This window comes from Besnoitia besnoiti, chromosome I (assembly GCF_002563875.1).
Source record: "Besnoitia besnoiti strain Bb-Ger1 chromosome I, whole genome shotgun sequence".
Taxonomy (NCBI): domain Eukaryota; phylum Apicomplexa; class Conoidasida; order Eucoccidiorida; family Sarcocystidae; genus Besnoitia; species Besnoitia besnoiti.
The window spans coordinates 2,775,001-2,795,160 of record NC_042356.1 but is presented as its reverse complement, the minus strand read 5'-3'; the positions used below and the strand labels follow the sequence as shown (position 1 = coordinate 2,795,160).

General features: G+C 60.2%; 4 protein-coding genes and 1 non-coding gene across 5 annotated transcripts; 2 read left to right on the top strand and 3 right to left on the bottom strand.

The window, feature by feature from the left end:
- Positions 1–19: 19 nt before the first annotated feature.
- BESB_004150 (tetratricopeptide repeat-containing protein) lies at positions 20–3,565 on the top strand (the record flags this gene model as incomplete). Its single annotated transcript, XM_029359170.1, has 1 exon — positions 20–3,565. One exon carries the CDS (start codon positions 20–22, stop codon positions 3,563–3,565), a length of 3,546 nt encoding a protein of 1,181 aa, XP_029222083.1.
- A 977-nt stretch (positions 3,566–4,542) lies between these two features.
- Positions 4,543–12,076, bottom strand: BESB_004140 (uncharacterized protein; the record flags this gene model as incomplete). The annotated part of the gene is made up of 7 exons (XM_029359169.1): positions 4,543–4,972; positions 5,245–5,293; positions 5,795–6,383; positions 6,705–6,835; positions 7,107–7,545; positions 8,139–9,980; positions 10,139–12,076. The coding sequence occupies 7 exons, from the start codon at positions 12,074–12,076 to the stop codon at positions 4,543–4,545; spliced, it is 5,418 nt and encodes a 1,805-aa protein (XP_029222082.1).
- BESB_011640 lies at positions 7,882–7,960 on the bottom strand. The gene has a single exon. It is a non-coding gene; the product is annotated as a tRNA-Pro (tRNA).
- A 119-nt stretch (positions 12,077–12,195) lies between the features above and the next one.
- Positions 12,196–13,845, bottom strand: BESB_004130 (uncharacterized protein; the record flags this gene model as incomplete). Its single annotated transcript, XM_029359168.1, has 1 exon — positions 12,196–13,845. The coding sequence occupies one exon, from the start codon at positions 13,843–13,845 to the stop codon at positions 12,196–12,198; it is 1,650 nt and encodes a 549-aa protein (XP_029222081.1).
- Positions 13,846–15,435: 1,590 nt separating this feature from the next.
- On the top strand, positions 15,436–16,742 carry BESB_004120 (uncharacterized protein; the record flags this gene model as incomplete). Its single annotated transcript, XM_029359167.1, has 2 exons — positions 15,436–15,541; positions 15,847–16,742. The coding sequence occupies 2 exons, from the start codon at positions 15,436–15,438 to the stop codon at positions 16,740–16,742; spliced, it is 1,002 nt and encodes a 333-aa protein (XP_029222080.1).
- Between the last annotated feature and the right edge of the window lie 3,418 nt (positions 16,743–20,160).

The following is a 20,160-nucleotide window of genomic DNA, read 5'->3' as shown; positions in this document are numbered from 1 at the left end:
TCTTCGGCATCGCCAGAAAATGGAGGCCGTCTCTCCAAATGATACATTGGCTCGCCTGGAGGCGCTGAAAGAGGAGGGGAACGCACAGTTCAAGGGAGGCAAGTACGAGGCAGCAATCGACGCGTATTCTCGCTGCCTCGCGGAAGCCCGGGCGGTGACAGGCGAACCTGCCGCGAAGGACGCATCTTCCTCTCCTCAGGCAGTAGACAAGGCTGCACCACAGACTGCGGCGTCCGATTCAAAGCGCGTGGCGGAGGTGGCTGCCCAAACACTCTGCAACCGTGCCTTGTGCTACCAGCGTACGAATCAGTTCGCAGCCGCTGAGGCAGACTGCACAGATGCCGTTGCCCTGCTCCCATCCTATGTGAAGGGTTACTACAGACGCGCCTGCGCGCGGCAGGCTACAGGCAATCTGAAAGCCTGTGTTGAAGACCTGCAGACGTGTCTCCGCCTCCAGCCAGCGAATAAAGAGGCGCGCGAGATGCTGGCGAGCGTTCGCGACAAAGTGATGGAAGAAGAGGATGCGCGGGTGCAGCAGCACCTTCCAGAGAACCTCATCGCGTCGGGTCTCGACGCTGGCCTCTCCGTCGGCGAACGCGTCTCGTCGCTCAGGCAGCTGGGTGCCTTCGTGCAAGAAAGGAAACTGCAACGCCAGTTCCAGCGCGATGGCAGCCTCAAGCGCATCGCCGCGGCTTTGAAGACGCAGATGGAGCGAGAGCTCGAGAGCGCGCCTGCGAGCTCTGCGGAGGCGGAGGCCAGAGCGGAAGCGGCGGCCGCGTCTGACACGAAGGCCGGCAGCCAAGACGCCTCCTCCCTCCCCATCAGCGTCGAGGCGGCGTGCTGGGAGTTGCTGCTCTCCGTCGTTCAGAAGCACCACAGGGCCGCCGACGACGATGAAGACGGCTCCAGCAAGAGTGCGCCTGCATCCGTTGAGGAGCTGAACGCTCCTCTCGAGGTCGAAGCGCCCATCCTCGAGTCCCGCCAGGCACTCGCTGGATTCTGGTCTAGCAACGACTTCCTCGTCCGCGCCCGCCAGCTGCTGCGAGCTGGCGTGGCGCCGCCGCAGATGGGGCCTGCGGCCGCTGGCGCGGCGGTGGGGACAGATGTCGAGGCTGGAAAGCGCCGCGCGGTTTGGCGCGGGGAAGCGTGCGACAGGATGCTTCGCACGATGGGCTGCGTCGCTGAACTGCATGCGGCGAAGTTCGAGGACGACACCTCCTTTCTGGAGGCCTGCGCGGCGGGCATGGAGTGCAGCGGCAGTGCAGAAGTCCAGCGCGCCGGCGTGGCGGCCCTCGTTGGGGTGGCGGACGCCAGGCGCCGCCTCGGCGGGCGAGCGCAGGCGCTTCAACTGCGGCAAGTCTTGGAGAAGTGTCTCGAAGACGCGCTTCAAATCGTTGCGGAAGCCGAGCATGAGCTGGCGGGAGGGAGCTCGCGTCGCGACCTGGTCTCCGCCAGCGCCGGAGACCACGGCGCCGCCGCATCCGATCGCGTCGAGAGCGCAGGCCAGCTGGAGGGTCAGGCGGACTACTTGATCATCACCTTGATTGCCCTGCTGGCAGACAAGTGCCGCGGAAAAGAGGACCCGCCCGACATGAACCGGCTGGTTGACCAGCTTCTGGCGCCCTATTTCAGGCCGTCAGATGACCCTGAGGAGAGCCTCATCACCCTCACTGTCGGCCTGAAGGGCTTGCGTCTGGTGCTGACCGCGGCGCGCGACGTCGCCCGCACCTACCTCCTCTCCGCGTCGTCGATTCTGACGTATCTCCTGGCGGCCGCGGCAGGCGGCGCCTGCGGCTCGCGTGCGCAGAGGCGGCAGCAGGAAGCCGCGCTGGAGGTGCTTCTCGCGTGCATGGACTTCCCGGAGTTGCGGACGAATCTCCTCGACTCGAACGCCGTCCCCATTTTAGCCCAGGTCTGCAGCGAAGAGGCCGGCGACTCGCGATTGGGGTGCTGGATGCGGGCGCGCGTGGCTGCGGCACTCGCGCGTCTCTCCGTGCACGATGAAGACGTGAGGATTCAGGTCTTCGACTCGATTGATTTCTACCAGGTTCTTGAGCAACTGTTGACGGAGATCCGCGTCGCGGGGGGCGACGGCCGCCACCAGCTCCGCGAGGATGCCGCGCGGAAGCAGACAGCGGTCTCGGCGAGGGACGGGAGCATCGTCGTCGGCGAAGAGACCTTTCGCTCTCTCCTGGAGATTTTCTTCTTCCTCAGCCTCCACGCGGACTTCAAGAAGCTCCTGGCGAGCGACGACAAGAAGGGCACGAGGTTGCTTCGCACGCTGCTTCAGGTCGCGAACGCTGGCGGCGGGAAAAGGAGCTCAGACGGACGCCCGAAGGCGCGGTCTCACAGCAGCTTGGCGCGGTACCTGCTGCTTCAGAGTCTGTGCAACATCATGCGGTCGCGCGAAGACAAGGAGCGCCAACGAAGAAAGAAGTGCGACATGGGCAGCCCGCTGGCGGACATCGACGATGAACAGCTCGAGCAGCTGGAGGAACTGTTCAAGAAACTGCCGCCTGGGGCGAAGCCCGCGGCCAACGGCGAAGTCGACCTCGGCGACAAGGCGCTCGCTGCTCAGCTGAGGGAGACTCTGATGGATCTGAACGTGGTCAGCGTTATCGTGAAGAGCGTCTGCTCGATTCCTTCGCCATCTGCAAATGTCCTTTGCGCCGCGGCTCAGGCTTTGAAGTTCCTCTGTGCGGAGCCGAGTCACCGCGGGCAGATCGTGCGCGAGGGCGGCATCCGGGCGCTCTTGACAGCTGCGTCTCGTCTCGAAGACTATCCAGACGACCAGCGGAACGCGCGCCAAGCTGCGGCTCAGCTCTGCATCACAAGTAATCCGTCGCTGTTTTCCTACCGCGAAGTCCTCGATCTCGTCCCCTGCTTGACGCCGCTGCTCAAAGACAGCCACGAGTTGCTCCAGTATGAGGGCGCTATCGCACTCATCAACCTAAGCTCTCTGAACGAAGAAGTCCGCACGCGCGCCTGGCTGGGCGACGCGTGGGCGGGCTTCGAAGACTTGCTCTTCAGCGAAAATGACCTGCTGCGCGCCGCGGGACTGGAGGGCTGGTGCAACTTGTCTGCCTCGCCCGCAGTGCAGGAAGAGATCGGCAACAAAATGGAGAGGTTTGCGGAGAAGAAACAGGAAGTTCAGGACGTGAAGCTCATGCTGGCTTTCACGCGAGAGACCAATAACCCGAGGGCGCAGAATGCTGCGATCTCGGCACTGGCGATGCTCCTGGCGAACGAGAAAGTCGCCACGTACCTGCCTGACTACAGCTTCTTCGGCAACATCGAGACTGTCCTCGACGCCGCAACGGAGAAGGAAGAAGCGCTCACGCTGCGCTGCGTCTCTGCGCTGTACAACGTCTGGGAAGAACTCTGCACTCGAGAGGAGACGACGAAGAAACGAAAACATATCCTCGAGGTCGTTGCGCGAAATCAACAGAAGCTCAAAGGCAGCGCTGCGCAACTAGCCACGCAGATGCTCACGTGGAAAAGTCAACCGGCACCAGCGGCGGCCGAAGGAGATGAAAAGAAGGAGGTGTCGTCCGAGTCAACCTGATGCGCCCTAATGACTGCGTCTGTGAGACAGAAGACCGTTCGCTCAATTTCTTCCATCGTACTGCAAAATCAGGCACGCTCGGTCGCGCCGTGGGGTTGACAAAGTGCCCATCAAGTCTCCTCTTTGTGTTGCAGAGGAAACTACCCCGTGTGTAATTCAAAGCGAAAGTGCCTCTGCGGGAACTCCACGGGCGCGTGGAAGGCAGGCAGCGCGAAGCGGGGCCGGGAAGGGCTGTGGGGACGGATTTCGGTTGGCAGACATGTTCGCGTGCTTTCATGACCATCACGTGAAGTGCATTATAGGTTTTTAGCGTGGGAATGCATGTGATTCCACTCCGAACCAGGAGGTGACGACTGTTGAAAAGACTGTCGGTGCGTCAACCTCTGCAAGAAACACCTCGCGGGCACTTCTCGTTCCACTCATCTTCCCCAGCGAAGGCACGCGTCGCAGTTTGGCCGTTCGAGGGTCGGCGCAGTTTGCTTCGCAGAGCCCTACGAGGATGTAGGACCTACGCACACAGGCAGCTGGACGCGTAGTCTCGTAGTGCGTCTCTCGCCAGCTTTCGAAAATTGGGTGTCAGAATGCAGTCGTAGGCAGGCACTGAGCCACAGCGTGCACGGGTGGGTGGGTGGCGGATTCTTTTGTTTCGGAAAAACTGGCCGCTCGGGCCGCTCGTGCGGCACGGACAGTTGTCGGTCGTTTGAGTTCAGAATCGACCGTAGTGCGGCGGGCTCCCATCTGGCTGAACATGGCTGACGGCGGGGAATGCAGACGGCGAAGTGCCTCGTTCCTTCGCTTCTTTTGTAGCGCCCTCCACGCGCACAGTAGGTACGTCAACGAAGAACGAGACACAGAAGCAGCGTCCTGGACAGCGCCAGGATCTGAAAGCCTATCCACTCTCTTCATCGCGCTTGAATCACCTTAAAAGGCAGAAAGCCGATACGAGTGTGCGAGTCTTTTCCCTTCGCGGTGCCGCTTCACACGCCGGTGCGTCGACTGATGAGGATGTCTAGGTAGTAGAGCCGCCCGAGCCGGTGTTCGGAGACGATTTTCCAGTCGGCGTCGCAGTCTCCATCCTGTGGCCTCTGGGCGTTCTCCAAGCTCCACTGAATTGAGTGGACGCCGCTTGAACGCTCTCCGTCTGCCCTACGAAACGACGTCCCCTTGGTGCCCGCTTCGAGAGGCAACTGCCCGTGGTGCAGAAGCCGCTGCGTGACCGTCAGGACTTCCTTGTGAAGCACGCTGCTCTCGGGCCTCTCCGCGCTGCTTCCCGCCGTACAGGCCTCTAAGTCCCATAGCTCCGCATACGCAACTTTCTCGTCTTGTGAGGCGCTCGCTCGTTCCCCGTCCTCTCGTGCGCTGCGTCCTGCGGCGCTTGGCAATGCCTCGCGAAGTGACGGGTCCAGGCTGAGGAGAGTCACAAATGAGATCCACGCAGCGAACAAAGAAGGTTGCCTGGAAACCGATCGTGGCCTTCTGCCGAGTCGCCCACGAGGAACTCATCACCGAGCCTCCCTCACGACAGACTGACATTAGACGCCCCCGAGCTGCACACGGCAGCTCCCGTCGCGCTGCTCCAGCGGAGCCGTGCTCCGGGTGCGCTAAATCATCCGATGAACTAGTGTCAATCTGGGACTCTCCTCTCCTCTTGTCTGGGGCCCTGCTGATTCCACACTCACCTGCCGCCGCCGCTGGCAACCTCCGTGCTGAGGGCATGCATCAGCCGCACTGAACACCCCGCACAAACGCGCACAGGCCGATGCCTTCCTACCGGAGTACTTCCTTCCCACGGTGAAGAGGACAGGTCGCTGGACAGAGACACATTTCGTGCACATGTGATTTCAGAGTCTGTGCCTCGCCTGCTCGCTTGTCGGGTTGTTCTGCGCATGCAGCTTCTTGAGGTTTCGCTTCGTCGCGTTGAATTCGCAGCGGAGTGAAAAGAAGAGGCGGAGTCGCACGCAGGCGTCTGCTTACCCTGCTATTAGGATCCGATGAGCATGCGTCCATGTAAACGTGCACAAGCCCGAGGGATATCCCCTTAACTAGCTTACTTGCCAGCGTTTTTCCGGAGCCAGGACCAAAGTCGTGTTAATTCCTGAACCTTTTATGAACACTCGAGGGAATAATGCATATACATATACATTGCGAGATATACATAAACGTATATCGAAGGAACTCTGTCTCAGTTGTGGTCTGCTCTCACATCATCCTCGGAGTCCTGCCACTTACGAGGTCCAGCTTCGAGAGGAAGGGCGAGTAACAGGGCATCTTTGAGGATGTGGAGGATGGAGAGGAAGTCGAGTCGTCGTTGACTTTCACTTGCGTGGGCGCCTTGGGGACTTCGGTAGAGGATCAGAAGCGTGCGAAGCAGTTCGCGAGTCGCTTTCCCGAAGTAGAGCTCCCGGACGAGACTGGAGTCTCGGCAGCCGTACGGGCTGCGCTCTGCGTTTTCTTGCCCGCCCTCTCCCCTCTGGCGCTTCTCTCGCCGCTCTGCCTCGCGCTGCACATGACTCCCCGCCGCACACACCACGCAGAGAAGCAGCTGCGACAGCTGGGAGAAAGCCGCTGCGCGTGATAGAGCCGCCGAAGACTCGGGAGAGTGAAGAAGCCCGGTACCTAGCTGTCGCGCAGGCGCGAAGCCCGCGCAGGCTGCCTGCGAGACTCGGTCTCTCAGGGCTGCCTGACGCCGCTTTGAGCCTTCGGAAACGGCCCCCAGGGGAGCCGAAAGCGAGTCCACAAGAGGCGGCAGAAGGCGCAGGAGGAACGAAGCGGAGGGGAAGTCGAGGGAACGAAGTGCCACTGCGCAGCGAACCGCCAGCTGCAACAAGCAAGAAGGCACACACAGACACACACCGAAACGCACAAAACGTGTGAGTTCGCAAGGAAACTTGAACGACCCTCTTGGACGAGGCGCGCTGGCCTTTAAGGAAACCCGGTGGTGCTGGGCGAGACTGCCAAATTCTTCACTGCACTGTCTCTCCTCAGAGGGTATGCGCCACGCGTCGCCCTGCAGCGTGGACAGGTGAGTCACGCGAACGCCTCCACTGAATCGGGGGCAGCTGCGGGTACGCGATCAAAAGACGACTTAAGATACCTGCCGCCGGCACCAGCCGCATGCACGATGACTGCCAAGACGTACCGGAGCCCACGGCGCTACAGCGGCACCTCGTTCCTCTGTCCCTCGCTCCTGCGAAGTCCCTAGGGGCCTCGAGGAAGCTTGCGTCAGAGCCCAAGCCAAAAACGACTCGCTGAGAGCGTGGATCGCCTCCGCTGCGACATCAGAGGAGAGCACAACGTGAGCGCGAAGTGCCGATACTGCGTGTGAGAAAATAATGCGAGTCGCAAACACCTGCTAACTCCGTGAGCCAGGCTCGAGACACCAATACCAAGCACGTAGCAAGCCCACAGTGCCGTCATCTAGGAGGCATGAGAGATTCTGAGCACCTGAGGAGTCTAAGAGTGAGAGGCGACGCCACAGCCATCTCGTCTGCATGCATTCTCGTTTGCGACAATGGAAGGCGTGCAGCTAGGAAGCACTCACCTGGCTGGTTGACTCGAAGCTCCGCCGCCGCAGAGAGCGACGCCTCAACCATTTGCCCATAATCTGCAGAACCCAGCAAGCCCGCGGGGGGGCTGTCAGGTCTCTCTGAAAGACCTTGAGAGGCACCAGGAACCCTGGCGGACGCCCTCGCGAGAGAAGCGGATAAGCTAGAAGAGGACGCAGTGAGGAAAGACAAGGCTGCGGCGCACAGGGCCACTTTCTGCTCTCGCAGGAGACGGGAGGAGCTCGGAAAGGCGCGCAGCGCCGACAGGATACACGCTGTCAGCTTCAGGCTCGCCGGCGAGAGAAGCGTTGCGTCGATCGTGTTCCGCTGCGAGCCTCGGGAGGCAGGGACAACAGCTTGTGTACGAGAGACCGACGCCAGACAAGTGAGGAGAGCGGGGTAAAACAATCCCAAGACGCTCGCTGATGTTGCGCCCTGAGAAAAAAGGAGTCCCGAGCTCATCAAAATATCACCCGTTGGTGATGCGATGTAACGAGCCTTTCACACATTGGAGCTGTTCTCCTGCGCCACAGACGTCGGCGTCCTTGCTCGCTGGGTTCGACTTGACAGCATTCATGGGGACTGTTGGACGTTTCAGCCTATGCAGCCACAGAGGCTCCCCAGCAGCAGCTGCATTACCTCAAGGTGGGTCGCTTGAGGCATCTTCTTCTCCCGCACACGAGGCCCAAACCTTAACAGTGTTTGCGGCGCACTGCGTGAGAAGAGCTCTAACCTACACCCTTTCCCTTCTTCTTGGAAGGAGGACATGCTTGACACAAGCGGATTCGAACCCACGCCCTTTCGGACTGCGGCCCAGACGCAGCGCCTTAGAACACTCGGCCAATCTGCCTGCGAGGCGGCGCGCGGACTGCCGCTTCGGGCTCTGAGGCAGATGCAAACAGGTATAGTTGCGCCCGCTACATACTCTGACAGCCTGTCCACTAAAACTCATCCGCGCGGATGCCTCCACAGCAGCCGCGGCGGCGCGCAGCCAGAGCCGGGGGCAGGCATGCAGGCTTGCCGCTCACCAGCGAGACGAGGTAGAAGAACACCCGCGAAAGGATTTCTGGGTCCTGGCGGAGTCGCTCCATGCGGGCCGAAACCTCCCGCGGCACTGGAGGGAGCGCCTGAGACGGCTGAGCAGAAGGCGAGGAACGGAGATTCAGACGAGAAGCGGACGACAGAGGCAAACAGCCGGTCGCGCCCTTGCCTCCCTCCAGAGTCTGTAGAGCAATGTCGACCAGGTTCTGGCGGAGCTCAGGCAGCCCGAAAAAGAGCGAATCCTTTTCGGCGGAGGCAGTAGGTGAGACAGCGTGGACAGAGGGCGGAGACGGCGTAGAGGGCAGCAGCAGCGAAGACGGCGCGTTCGCGACAGGCAGAAGCGGCAAATGGCGAATGGCCCAAAGGATATCCGCAAACTCAGCATCTGTTGTCCGCGAACAAGACAAGAAGGCTTTGACACGACTCGGATCTAGCAGAATACGCAAAACGTCAGGCCAGTCCCCATGCGGCGGGACAGCAGAAGAGAGACGGGGTTCGCCACTGGTGTCGGCTGTGCGTGCATTGCCCGTCTGGACAGGCTGGAGAGTCAAATTCCAGCTCCCCGCGGCTGCTTCGACAGGCGGCGCAGCGGAGAACGACGAAGAACGACTCCTCCAAGGGGAGGAGCTTGCGGCTGCAGGATCAGCGTGCGAAGACGCGTCCGCGGCTGCGGAGGATTCGCTTGGCGCCTCGCCACTCCGTGGAGCGGTAGCGACCGGCAAGCAAAGAGACGAAGTGATGATGCTCCGAGGCAGTTTGCAAATCCCACAAAGCAACGCAGTGTAGGAGCGCCCGTCCTGGAAGAGCGGCGGCGTAGACGCGGTCGTCGACCCAGACTGTGGATCGACAATGGAGCGAAACAAATCAAACGATTGTGAGTGCTCAGAGGGGGCCAGATGCCGAGGCGAGTCGCGGAGGAGGTGAGGCGACGAGGCGCATCGTCGACCGACCTCCCTCAAGAGAAGATCCGCCGATCGCTCCAGCTGCCCTCGAGTCGCGAGTAGCGAGAGCGTAGGCGGCGAGGACCGGTGGGCGACGCTGGCGAGTCCACTCGTCTCTGCCACGGCAAAGGAGGACGCAGCCGAGGCCGGCGCGGCCGCCCTGCTCGGCTCAGCGAACCCAGAGGCGGGAGCTTTCCGCGGGCTGCCCAGAGAGACGGGCGCAGGCGGAGCAGTCAGGTCGTACAGCTGCAGGAGCTGAAAGTGCTGGCCGAGCCACAGAGCGAAACTGGAGAGGGCGCGCGAGTCGAAGCTCGCAATCGTGGCTGGCAGAGCCCCGTCGAGCAGGTGGACTGAGACCCGCGCAGCCTCTCGCGTCAACGCAGCGTCTGCCTTGCTCCTCTCCGCCTGCGCAGGACTCGGAGCTCCTTCAGCCTTGCTCTGCCCACTCGGCGGCGCGAGCTGCGTGCCAGAGGAAAGCGCACGCACGCCTCTGGCTTCTCCTAGCGTCTCACGCGCCACCTCCGGCTCGCGCTCTCGAGCGGGCGGCGCCGCGGGCAGCTCCAGACACACCAGCGCGTGGAGGAAGCAACAGAAGTCCGTGCCAGACAAGAGGCGGTGCCCGCTTCGATCAGCGAGGAATCGTGAGAAGCCCCGGAAGAGCTCGGGGGCGAGGGCGCCGCACCGCCTGAGATGCAGGGCGATCGTCGACAAGTCTCGAGCCGACAGGAAAGGCCGCTGCTGTCGCCCAAAAGACTCGCTCGAGGGCCGACCTACGAATCCACAGGGAGAGGAAGACGGCGCGCGCGGAGGCGCGCTGGGCAAAGCCTCCAGGACATGGGTCGTGCAAGCTGACAGCAGGCGCTGCAGATCCCGCAAGCTGCTGGCGGCCTACAGGCACACACAGAGACCGTGCCAGAGACATCTTCGGGAGGAAAACGAGGTAAACGCAACGCAGGCGCAACATACCCCTGCGATACGCAGGAACCCGCCCGACGCGAAAAACGAACAGCGACGACGTGCGACCTCTTCCGCAGAAGAAGTCTTACCTGTGAGGGGCTCGGAGGCAGCACGCCCGAGGCCCCCAGGCTGCAGAGATCCTGCTCGCCAACTGCTTGTCTCCCTGCGCGCCGCCGAAGCAGCATGAAGGACAGCGCGCCCACGAGGTCGACGAGGTCACGCGGCTTCGGATCCCATGCGAGCCGGAGCGACTGACCCCGAGGCGTGGAAGCGTCCTCGTCAGCCGCAGCGTGGCAGCCGCCGCGAGGCAGAATCGCCCGCGGTAGCGCAGCCCCTGTGCTCGTTGGGGCGGACGAAGCGAAACCGGGGGGAGACGAGGGCGTCGCCGCGGATACTCCAGCCGGCGAAAGGAGGTGAGGCGCAGCAGCGGTGAACACAGCCAGCACTTCCTCCTCGAGGCCGCTCTCTGCTGTGGAAGCTGCGGAAGACGCCTCGGGCAACCCCCTGGGGAAAGAATGGGAAGGAGACGCCGCGTCGAGGGAGAGCGGGTGAACGGCCGACGTCGCCGTGGCGAGCGAAATCGACGACGGAGCATTCTGAAGTGTGCGCAACCCGTCTGCGAGGGAAGAGAGAAGAATCACACAGGAGACTGGCGGCAGGCCGCGCCTCTCCCGGCACGCCTGGAGAGTCCGCCGGCACAGCTGTGAATACACAGCGGATAATGTTGCAGAGACGGAAACTCGAAGGCCGCCATCGCAAGCGCTTTCGCATGTCCCGTGACCTGGTCTGTCGTTCAAGCTCCCACAGACTCTGTCGTGGCCATCTGTTGAGCGCCGCGGCATGTCAGCAGTTCCGCCCTCCAACACGTCCATGGAGGAGGGGGGGCGTCTGAAGGGATGAGCGCCAAGCAGACTGGCGCAGGTTCTGTGGAGTCTCGCGACAGCCAAAGCTGTGTTCGAGAGGGAGTTCGCAGGCAGGCCGTGGACCTGGGGCGGGAGCAGCGTCAGTAGCGACTGCAGAGCGCGCAGAAGCCGCTCTGACGACGACTCCTCACTCGACTCCACCAGCAAAGGCGCAAGCCCGCCGCGCAGCGCCGCCTCGCCAGCGGCCAAGTCCGACGCAGTCCAGAGGAGATCCCAGCTCACAGGCGAAACGCCGAAGGAGCGACTGCCAGGCCAAACATCTTCTCTGGACGCCGTCGCCGCGGGCGGCGGACAAGAAGCCGTTGAGAGCGAGGCGCTGTGAGACCCGCAGGGAGACGAGGAGCTCCACGAACGCTCGAGCGCGGAGGCACCACCGGTCCCACCGGCCGCGGCATCACCCTCCAAGGCGGCGGCGCTGCGCGGCGCATGCCCAGGATGTCCTGCGCCGCTAGGCGTGGTTCGCACAGGAGGCCAGGACGCACGAAGCGCGCCTTGTGCGCTGGCGGGGGCAGATGCCAACGGGAGCAGGCTTTCCAGCGCCTGGAGCCCGCAGCACCAGTCAACCGCTTTGAGTCTGGCGCTCTTCGCCTCCATGCCGCTGATCAGCGCGGCGACAAGAAGCTGCAGCGGCGAGACGAAGCGGATCTCTCGGGGGTCGTCAGGTGGAGGAGACATGGCTGAGGAGGGAGCGAGAGAAGACGGCGCGCGAGGCACACGCGAGAGAGAGGAGCCAGAGGCACCGCTGGTCGATGAACTCGCCGGTGGGCAGCGGTGAGAAAACGACGTACCCACGTCCGGCGTCGCGCGCGCAGACGGCCCAGAGTAGCCATAGGAAAGCGATATTGACGGCGTGAGCAGAAGGCGGAAGACGCCAGCATCACTGGCGAGCTCCTCTTCCTCAGGCGACGCCGATTCCGCATGCACCAGAGGCGCGAACGCGCGACGAGTTGGAGCCGCGGAGAGAACACGGGAGATGTTATAGGCGATCAGCACGAGCGCCTGAGGCGGCAAATGCGAAGTGTACACCGAGACGTAGCAGCAGGCGGCGGCGAGAAAAGGCGGCGACGGCCGCACCCCTAGAGACAGCAGAGAGGAGATAACCATGGAAAGGTCCTGAGGCAGAAGCAGATGCGGCGGCGCCGTGACCGTGTTCAGTCTATGGCCAGGGCCGTCTCCAGGACGCGATCCATCAAGCGGATGTGTTCCAGACTCACGCAAGCTCTTCAGCGTTTCTGCTCTTCTGCCGTGGACAGCCTCGTAGCCGCTTGCTGCCCCCCCTGCTCCAGCTGCGCAGCCGCGAGGCGCGCCGCGAAGAATGCCTCGCTCTCTTTCAAGCGAACCAAACTCGGCGACGCAGACGCGGGGGCTGAATGCATCGGTATGCCGCCCTCTGTGGCAGGCCTCACACGAGCTGCCTGAGGTGGCTCCTCCCGCGGCGCGCTGGGGTATGGTCTGAGCCTTTGGCGGGCACTCGAGTGCGGCTGGATTGGAGTCTGTCCGCTCCAGGTGACCAGGTCGTTACGTGAGTAGCGGAGTTGCCTCAGGAGACAGGCCGAGCACGCGTCTTCAAAGGCTCTGAAAGTCGCCGCCCAGGGTGCCTCAGGCCCCAGCGAGAGGACATCGTGCACGCCGCCGAGCTTTGAGGCAGCACGCGGGTCCGTCTGGGACCTTTCTACATTCTTCCAGGCGGGTGGTTGTCCAGGCGCCAAAGGCGAAGAAGCATCGCCTCGCTCTGGTGTGTCGCCCGCGTCCCTCCGCTGAGCCGCGAACGCGAGACTCTCCCCTTCGCGTTGAGGCTGCCGTATTCCCTTTATTGTCTGAAGGGCGACCTTTCCCACCTCATTTTTTTCGGAAGTCGAACCAAGATCGCTGCCGGCGCCCTGCGGCCTCCATCCTGCCGAGAGCCAGAGGCGCGAGATGGCGTGGAGAGACAGCGCCAGCTCCTTAGCTGAGAGAGACTGAAGCCGCCGAGGGTCTTTGGCAAAGACGGCGGGCAGCGCAGCCAGCAGCTCCAAGGGCGGGAGCGACGACGCTGCGTAGAGATGGAGGATGGAGAAGAAGACGTGGGGAGAGTGCTCGAGATGGTGCAGGACTGACCTCAGCAGGGACGTTGAAGCAGTCCGCAGATCAGGCCGCGCTGAAAAACTAGAAGGCGCGTGAATGTCTGTCGCTGGGTGGTGGCGTTTGGTAAACTTGGTATGCTGCGGCCGTGACGGCGAGGCGCTCAGACTCTTGAGCACGCGAAGAAGCTCGTTTTCGCTCATGTGCTGCAGCCGGTCGTCCCGGGCACTCACCAGTTTCCGCCCAGGGAGACACGGCGAAGGCGCAGACGCAACTGTTGAGGCGAAACGGCATGCGGTTGTCATGCAGGTGAACGAGTGTCTGTTCACCGGCTGGGCGCCTGCTTCTGCCGCCAGAGGACGGGAATCGCGCGCAGCCGCTGACGACTCAGGAGAGAAGTCCGCAGCAGGCTCGCCAGACAACGCCGAGAGCCGCTTAAAAGGCGTAAGCTTGCGCGGCCGCGTGCGCAGCACAGAGCCACCGCTGAGGAGAACGCTTGAGGAAGGTGACCCGCGTCGCTTCTTCACCGTGATGAGACCGGCATGCTTCACGGGAGGAGGCTGCTGGCCATTTGCTACGGAGGTCGCGCATGGCGCTGAGAGTGGGGACTGACGCGCCTGACGAGACTTCGGCAACTTCAGCAGTGCACCACAATAACTGCGTCGCAGCGTTGCCGTGGCAGCAGCCCCTACAGTCGATTGTCGCAGTCTGGTCGCAGGCGGGGAGTTGAGGCAAGGCGCATGGTTTTTTCCCTTAGAAAGCCCCAGCGTAGACACACGCCGCCAGAGCGGCGTCTCAAAGGCGCCAGCCATGGCATCTAAGAAGAGCAGCGCAAGCGAGAGAAAACATCAAGAGTTGAGGCGTGCCCACGCAAAGCGGAGCATCGCTCAGCGGCGCTCACTGACTCGCGGGCAGCCTGCCGCATCTGCAGTGGACGAGAAAGCCAAGTTTTTCCCCCGACGTGAGCGACAGAGAACATTCAACCTGCAATCAAGAGGGGTAGAGCTCCACTGCCGCCACTGCCGCGAAACAACAGTGCGGCGAGGTCCAAAGAAGAGAGGTCCCTTCGCGCAAAGTTGGTTTGCAAGGCGGTCAGGAGCGGTGCTCGGCTGAGCCCGATCGGACAGGCTTTACCAAGCTGCGGACGGCACTCAACTAGACGAGTTTGGGATCCCATGTGACTTCTTTCGCTTTCAGGTGTAAAAGCCTCACGGAGCCTAGGCGTCTGCCTGCTGAGCAGCTATGAACGTGTGTGTGCATGTGCGAATGAAGACAACCCGCGCCTACGGGCCAGACGCGAGCTTTGTGAGATGCTTGCTGTGGTGAGGCGCGTGTGGGCTGGGGGGATCCTGCAAGCAATGAGCTTCCCCATCGCCACTCTGATCCCCGTGGCGTAGTCTTCAAGGGCTAATGCGACCTTTTAACCTGCAAGAGCCTGGCCAAAGAGAAGCAGTATCCGAGAGTTTCCTTCGCGCGAAGAGTTGAGCCTCGCTAAGTCACTCGAACAGAGTGCGCCGAGCCGCTGCCCTCGCGCATGCGGCGCGGCAGTTCAGCTGTCCGCCTGCAATCTGGCTACGAGGAGAGACAGTCGGCAAAAGCAAATGGGAGGGGGCTGCTGCGCCACGGCAACTGGTACGCAGATGTACGTCGAGAGCGAGCATTGAGGAGTCCGGCGTGCGACCGCGTCCCTCTCCGCATGGCGCAACGGACCGAGGCGGCACGGCCCGAAAAAGCAAAACGCAAGCAGCGCCGCATGCGAATGAGATTCGACCTCAGCAGAACTAAATTTTTCGTCAGTTAGCATCGCGTAAAAGTTCAAGAGATACGGCCCTCTTTTCCAGGGTTTGGGTACCCCGGGTAGCGGCTGCTCCCGGGTCCTCCTCCTCAACCCTCTCCCGTCTCCTCAACGGGCGGAAAGGCCGTTCCGCCGTATCGCGGGAAGGATTTCTGCAGTTTTCCCTGCCACCTTGTCACCTGCACGTTTTGAAGTTTCAGCTTGCTCGCTTTCCGCACAAAATGTGCGGGCCGCCGAGGGGCAGCCCATAGCAGGGAGAGGAGTCATCTGGTTCTGTCCTTCGCCATATCCCAGCAATCGGAGCATCTCGGTGTCTCCTTCTCCACTGTACCTCTATGTGCGCGTCGTTGTTTTCCTTACTCGCCACGCTCCTACCAGGCGTGATGGCTCAGTGATGCAGCACCGGGTCGGTACCCCCACCGCGACACCTAGATGCTCGGCGGTCGGAAAAAAATTTCGAGACGAGTGGCTGGAGGTGGGCGATTCTCTCGTGGAACATCGAGGGCAAGTCGCTGAGTGTCCTGTACCCTATCCAGGACTATTCAGCGCCAGTTTCGCCTGAACAAGCACACACATTTCCGGCTTCTCTTAACCACGCTAGGCCACAATGAGGGCGCGCCACTGGGGGATATTGGTGCTGCTCAGTCTCGTCGTTCTCGCAATAACGCCTCAGCGAGCGGACGCGAAAGGCATCAGAGCTGCATTCAAAGGCCGTAAGTGCGCGAGATTGACAGCAGATTGACTCTGTGAAGTTCGGTCGAGCGCAGAGGTGGCGCGGGCAAGCACTTGTAACTGCCGTTTCCCCATGTGACCTAGCGGTCGTGCTTCACGGGTGTGCTACACATGCATATTGCTCTTTAGGTTACATATCAATCGTGGGGCCGTTATGTGTTGCAGAGAGACCGCTGGAGCTGTCACTGTTCGTGTCACTCGTCATCTGCGGTAGTAGACACTAAGATAGCCTACTTCAGCGCAAACGAATTGTCGCGTGGTGTTGTATTTGCGTGCGTACCCGCAGTGCTAAACAAGCTATTCCGAAGGAAACATGGGGATGATGATATCGAACTAAACGATGAAAAAAAAGGCGCGGCATCCGCGGCCAAGTTCCCCGCGATAACCCGCGACACGATGGCACCTGCAAGCCAGCGGCTCCCAAGCTATGAAAGAAGACCGGCATTCAACCTGTTGTACGGCGACTTAGGCCGATATGGCTCGGAGGAAGTCATCCTCGAATTGGAAGCAGGATTCCACAACTTCGCTGCAAATCTGTATCAAGGCCAGCTGATGATTCGTGGAGCCATGTCTCGCTTGGCAACAGCGATCAAAAGGGTGACGATGCCCATTGCTGCTGAGCATGCTAGGAGCCTGTGGCACCTCCGACAGCGTGCCGTCAACCTGTACTTCGACAGTCGAGTTCTCGCTCTGCGATGCTTGTATATCGCCTACTTCCCGATTCCTGCCACAGAAGTCTGGGATACGAGAGATATTGCATACCGCAGGAGAAAGCTGGTGCACTTTCTGGGGACGTATTACATGCTGGATGCCCGGCTCTCGCTTCTTCTTCGCTTTATGAAAGGACTTCTTTCGACGGTGGCAGAGGTTTTTACGACCCAGAGAAAAGGGAGCAAGCTGATGTCGATGGGCCAGCTGATTCAGACCAGCGGCCTGTACTTGATTGATGCAATGGCATTATTCTCCAAAACGCTAGCCGGTTTGAAAGAGGCTGTCGTCGCGGCAACCGTCTTCCCCCACCTTCGCGAGAGAGCGTATCGTGCGCTTCATCTGACGGGCTTGGACTCGCATCAGATGCTGAACGTAGCCAAGAACGCCATTGACTCAAGTGTTCAGTTCCGTAGAGGAAGAATCGAGCAGGTATTCAATGCCGAGGCGGACGAAGACATGATGCGCCGCTAAGCTGCGTAATATACTGCGGTTTTATGGGCACTCTTGTGAGGAAGGCATCAGGTAATCTCCTCAACGAGACGCTCATCTGCGACCGCCATTTCAGTGCTGTACGGGGCGCCTTGTCAGTTCCGTACGCCCAGCGCATTGTATCAGAAATTTAACGATCAAGCGTTTGAGTTGCTTCGGCTTGCGCAGTCAAACGGAAGACACTGGAACAGCTGTCACGCAAGCGCGGCACTACCGAAGTTGGGGCCGGTGTGTGGCCCGTGAGGCAAGGGGCAGGGTGAATTATGCGCACCCTCAGGTGCGGCCGAGAACTTGGACTCCCTCCTCATGCGGCTTAGTGTTTGGCTTGTAACTCCTCGGGAGGTGGCTAACGAGAAATTTGCAGTGGGCGTTAGGAGGCAGAAGCAATCACTAAAAACCGGACGCCGTAAGACAGCGGCGAACGCTCACGGGATTGAAAATGCAGGACTTGATGCAGTCGCTCTTTCCTATTGCCAACTTGTAGATGTGTTGCTCCGTGATGAGCAGGGCATGCTGACTCCAAGGGAACAACTCGCTCTTCGTGGTTCCTGAGTCATTCACGGAAAACACGTTGTGTATTTGAAAACACAATAACGCTATGTTGAATAGCGCTTATCGCGCGAAACGTTTTTTTCATTCGCTTTCAACATCTCTCTCGTCTTCATCAGTGGCAAAGCAGATTATGCTCATCCGGAGGAGAAACCGCAGCACGTCGATCGCTTCTCTCTCTCACGACAGCTGCCGGTGTTCGTACACCGCTGCAGTCGCAGTGGCTAGCTGGCCTGCGTTGGCTGTTGCAGTGTCCACGCCAGACCAAACCTCCATTGGGCGAAACTCATTTTGACACACTTGCAGCAGCAGCTCATTGAAGACAGCATACTAAGGATGCGAATCACTTGGTACAGTGCAATATGTATTACGGTATACGCCTCTGGCGCTCCGCTGCTGTACCACGACGCGGGCGCTCTAGCCCGTCACGTCGAGGTGCAGGTCACTGACAAGCTACCACCACGCGAACGAGCAAGAGAGCAGGGTGGAGTTGCGGCTGGAGAGCATTCCGTAAATGCGGCACCTGCAGAGGTCTCACGCACACGATCCGAGCGACTCGTACAGTTGCACTTTCGCAGTAAAGAAGGTAAGGAATCAGGGCGCAGCGTGCATTCCTGAGCATTCATGTGCCGAACAATATTAAGGTGGACGGAGAAGCGAGGAGTCAGCGGCCATGCATTTAGCAGACGATGATCTGGAACGTGATGACGCGCCAACTGCTGAGGCACCCGAAGGGGAAAACAAAACTGCTCCTGGTCTACGTGATGGCGGAGCCGCTCACGCTGATGCAGGTGCGGAAATTTTAGTTGCGGGACCCAGAGTCCTCAGTCACGGCTCTTGAGCAGGAAGCGCAACGCCCGAAGACTGCGTCGAAGAAAACAATCACATAGACGCGGCCGAGAAGAAAGTCCAGGACGCTCACAATCAGATCAACAAACTACACATAAAGAAGGCGCAGCAGACAGCACATAGGCTACAGAAAGAGGCTCAGAAGTTATCTGAGGATGCACGCCATGAAAAGGAGGCAGAGGAAATGGCGGAGGAACACGTTTCCGACGAGGACGCAGATTCAAGCTCTGGATAGGGGGGCTCCTCCATGTGCTGTGTGTGTATACGCTGTAGAACAGTGGTGCAAACCCAACTGTTGCGTTTCCTTAGCTTCTCTCAGTATTTCAGGCGTCACTTCCCCTCGCTTTTCTATGCATTCCATCAAGTACTGCTTCACCTGCTACTGCTTGTGTCAGCCGGATTCTCACAGGGTTCGCTGTTTTGCAGTTACATCTCCTCGGCAAGCCACACACTAGGAAACGGTCCCGGAAATCTGTATTTGCCGGTAGAACAGGGCGTAAGTGCGGAAAGACTACCTTGGCTAGCGAGACGCCAGTACTTGGGGGTTGAGACATGCTCAGTAGTGCACTTCGTTTGCTGACTTCCTCTCGTGTCTCGACCAACCGCGTCTCGGGCGTAACGTGAAGACGAACTTTACCTGGTAAAACTTGCGAAGAGGCGTCTACCAAGAAATACGTGCTATTGCCAGGCAAAGCATAACAAATGACCTCTTGCCAGAACGCGTACACGCAGGTGTGGAAGCGCGTTGCCAAACCTGCTCGGCAAAGTAGCGAAACTACCAGGATTCTACATCTGCACAGCCGGAAGATTTTCGTAATGGGTGTGGCCGCTAAACTTTGCATCAGAGAAGAGAAACCATTGTCTTAAACTGCTTCGTTGTGGAGCCGGGCGAGTTGAGCGGCGGACGGAGCCTTTCGACGAGGTGCAGACACAGCCCATCTTCGACGGTGCCGGGCGAGACCTGGGTCTCGCTCTTAGCAAGACAAAATTTAAGACTTTGCACCCAGAAATTCTACATCTTTCTCACCGTACCATCCGCGCCGAGCAAAATACTGACGATTCGCAAGTTGCAAGCGCGGTATCTTCAGATAATCCCTACAAACTGTCCGCGGGATAAATCACGCAGGAGCGCCACGCTCGCCATGCCGTCCACCGTGCATGCTGCTGGAAATCACCTCGCAGCAGCTCCCGGTCAGAAAAATCCAGACCGTCCCCACCGAAGACAAACGCTGATAAACGTAGGAGCTCGAAAAAAGTAGCGTGGAACTACGGGTGTAGGCACGTAAAACAGACATCGCCGAACTCGGTGTGCAGCAGACCTTACTCGTTGGTTTGGGGTGGCGCAGCTGGTGATGCCCCCGATGCAGCACGCTTACTCGCTCGTAGAAAAAAGACCCATTGTCGTATGCGGATTCGCCGTAAGAGCTCATTCTGTTCCTGTTATTGTGAGCCCTGTTAACGAAGAGACCTGAGTTTACACTTTCCGGCCTTTTTCGTCCTCTGGATCCAGCAGGCTTTCAAAGTGACGACTGCTGTCCAGTGCAAGCAGCTTTCCAACGTTACACTTGGCACTCTTTTCGCTTCGCCAAGGACACCCCGTCAGCGACACCGCGGGTCGATCAGCTGGAGAAGCGAAGTGATACTTTTTCTCCTACATCTTTCATCAGTTGCAGTGAACCTGCTGTGTGGCGTGTGATTCTCAACTGCCTGGAGAAGCTGATCGGCCGTCTCCTTCAAAAGGCTCCACTGAGCGCCGGAGGCTCTCCCACGTCCACTGCCGTCCAGGCCGTGGCACGTTGATTTGATGGGAAGAGATTCTTTCGAATTTTCTCGAATCTCCGAGTGAGAAACGCTCTGCTGTCCACAATCGTTCTCCCTGCGTCATCCACGGCCGCTTGAAGTGAGCCCCCGCGTGTTGTGAGTGTCTTTCACTTCCGTTCCGCTGCATTGGTGGTTACCCCGCGCTCGATCGTACACAGGTAAGTCCAGTTCCTTTACTTCT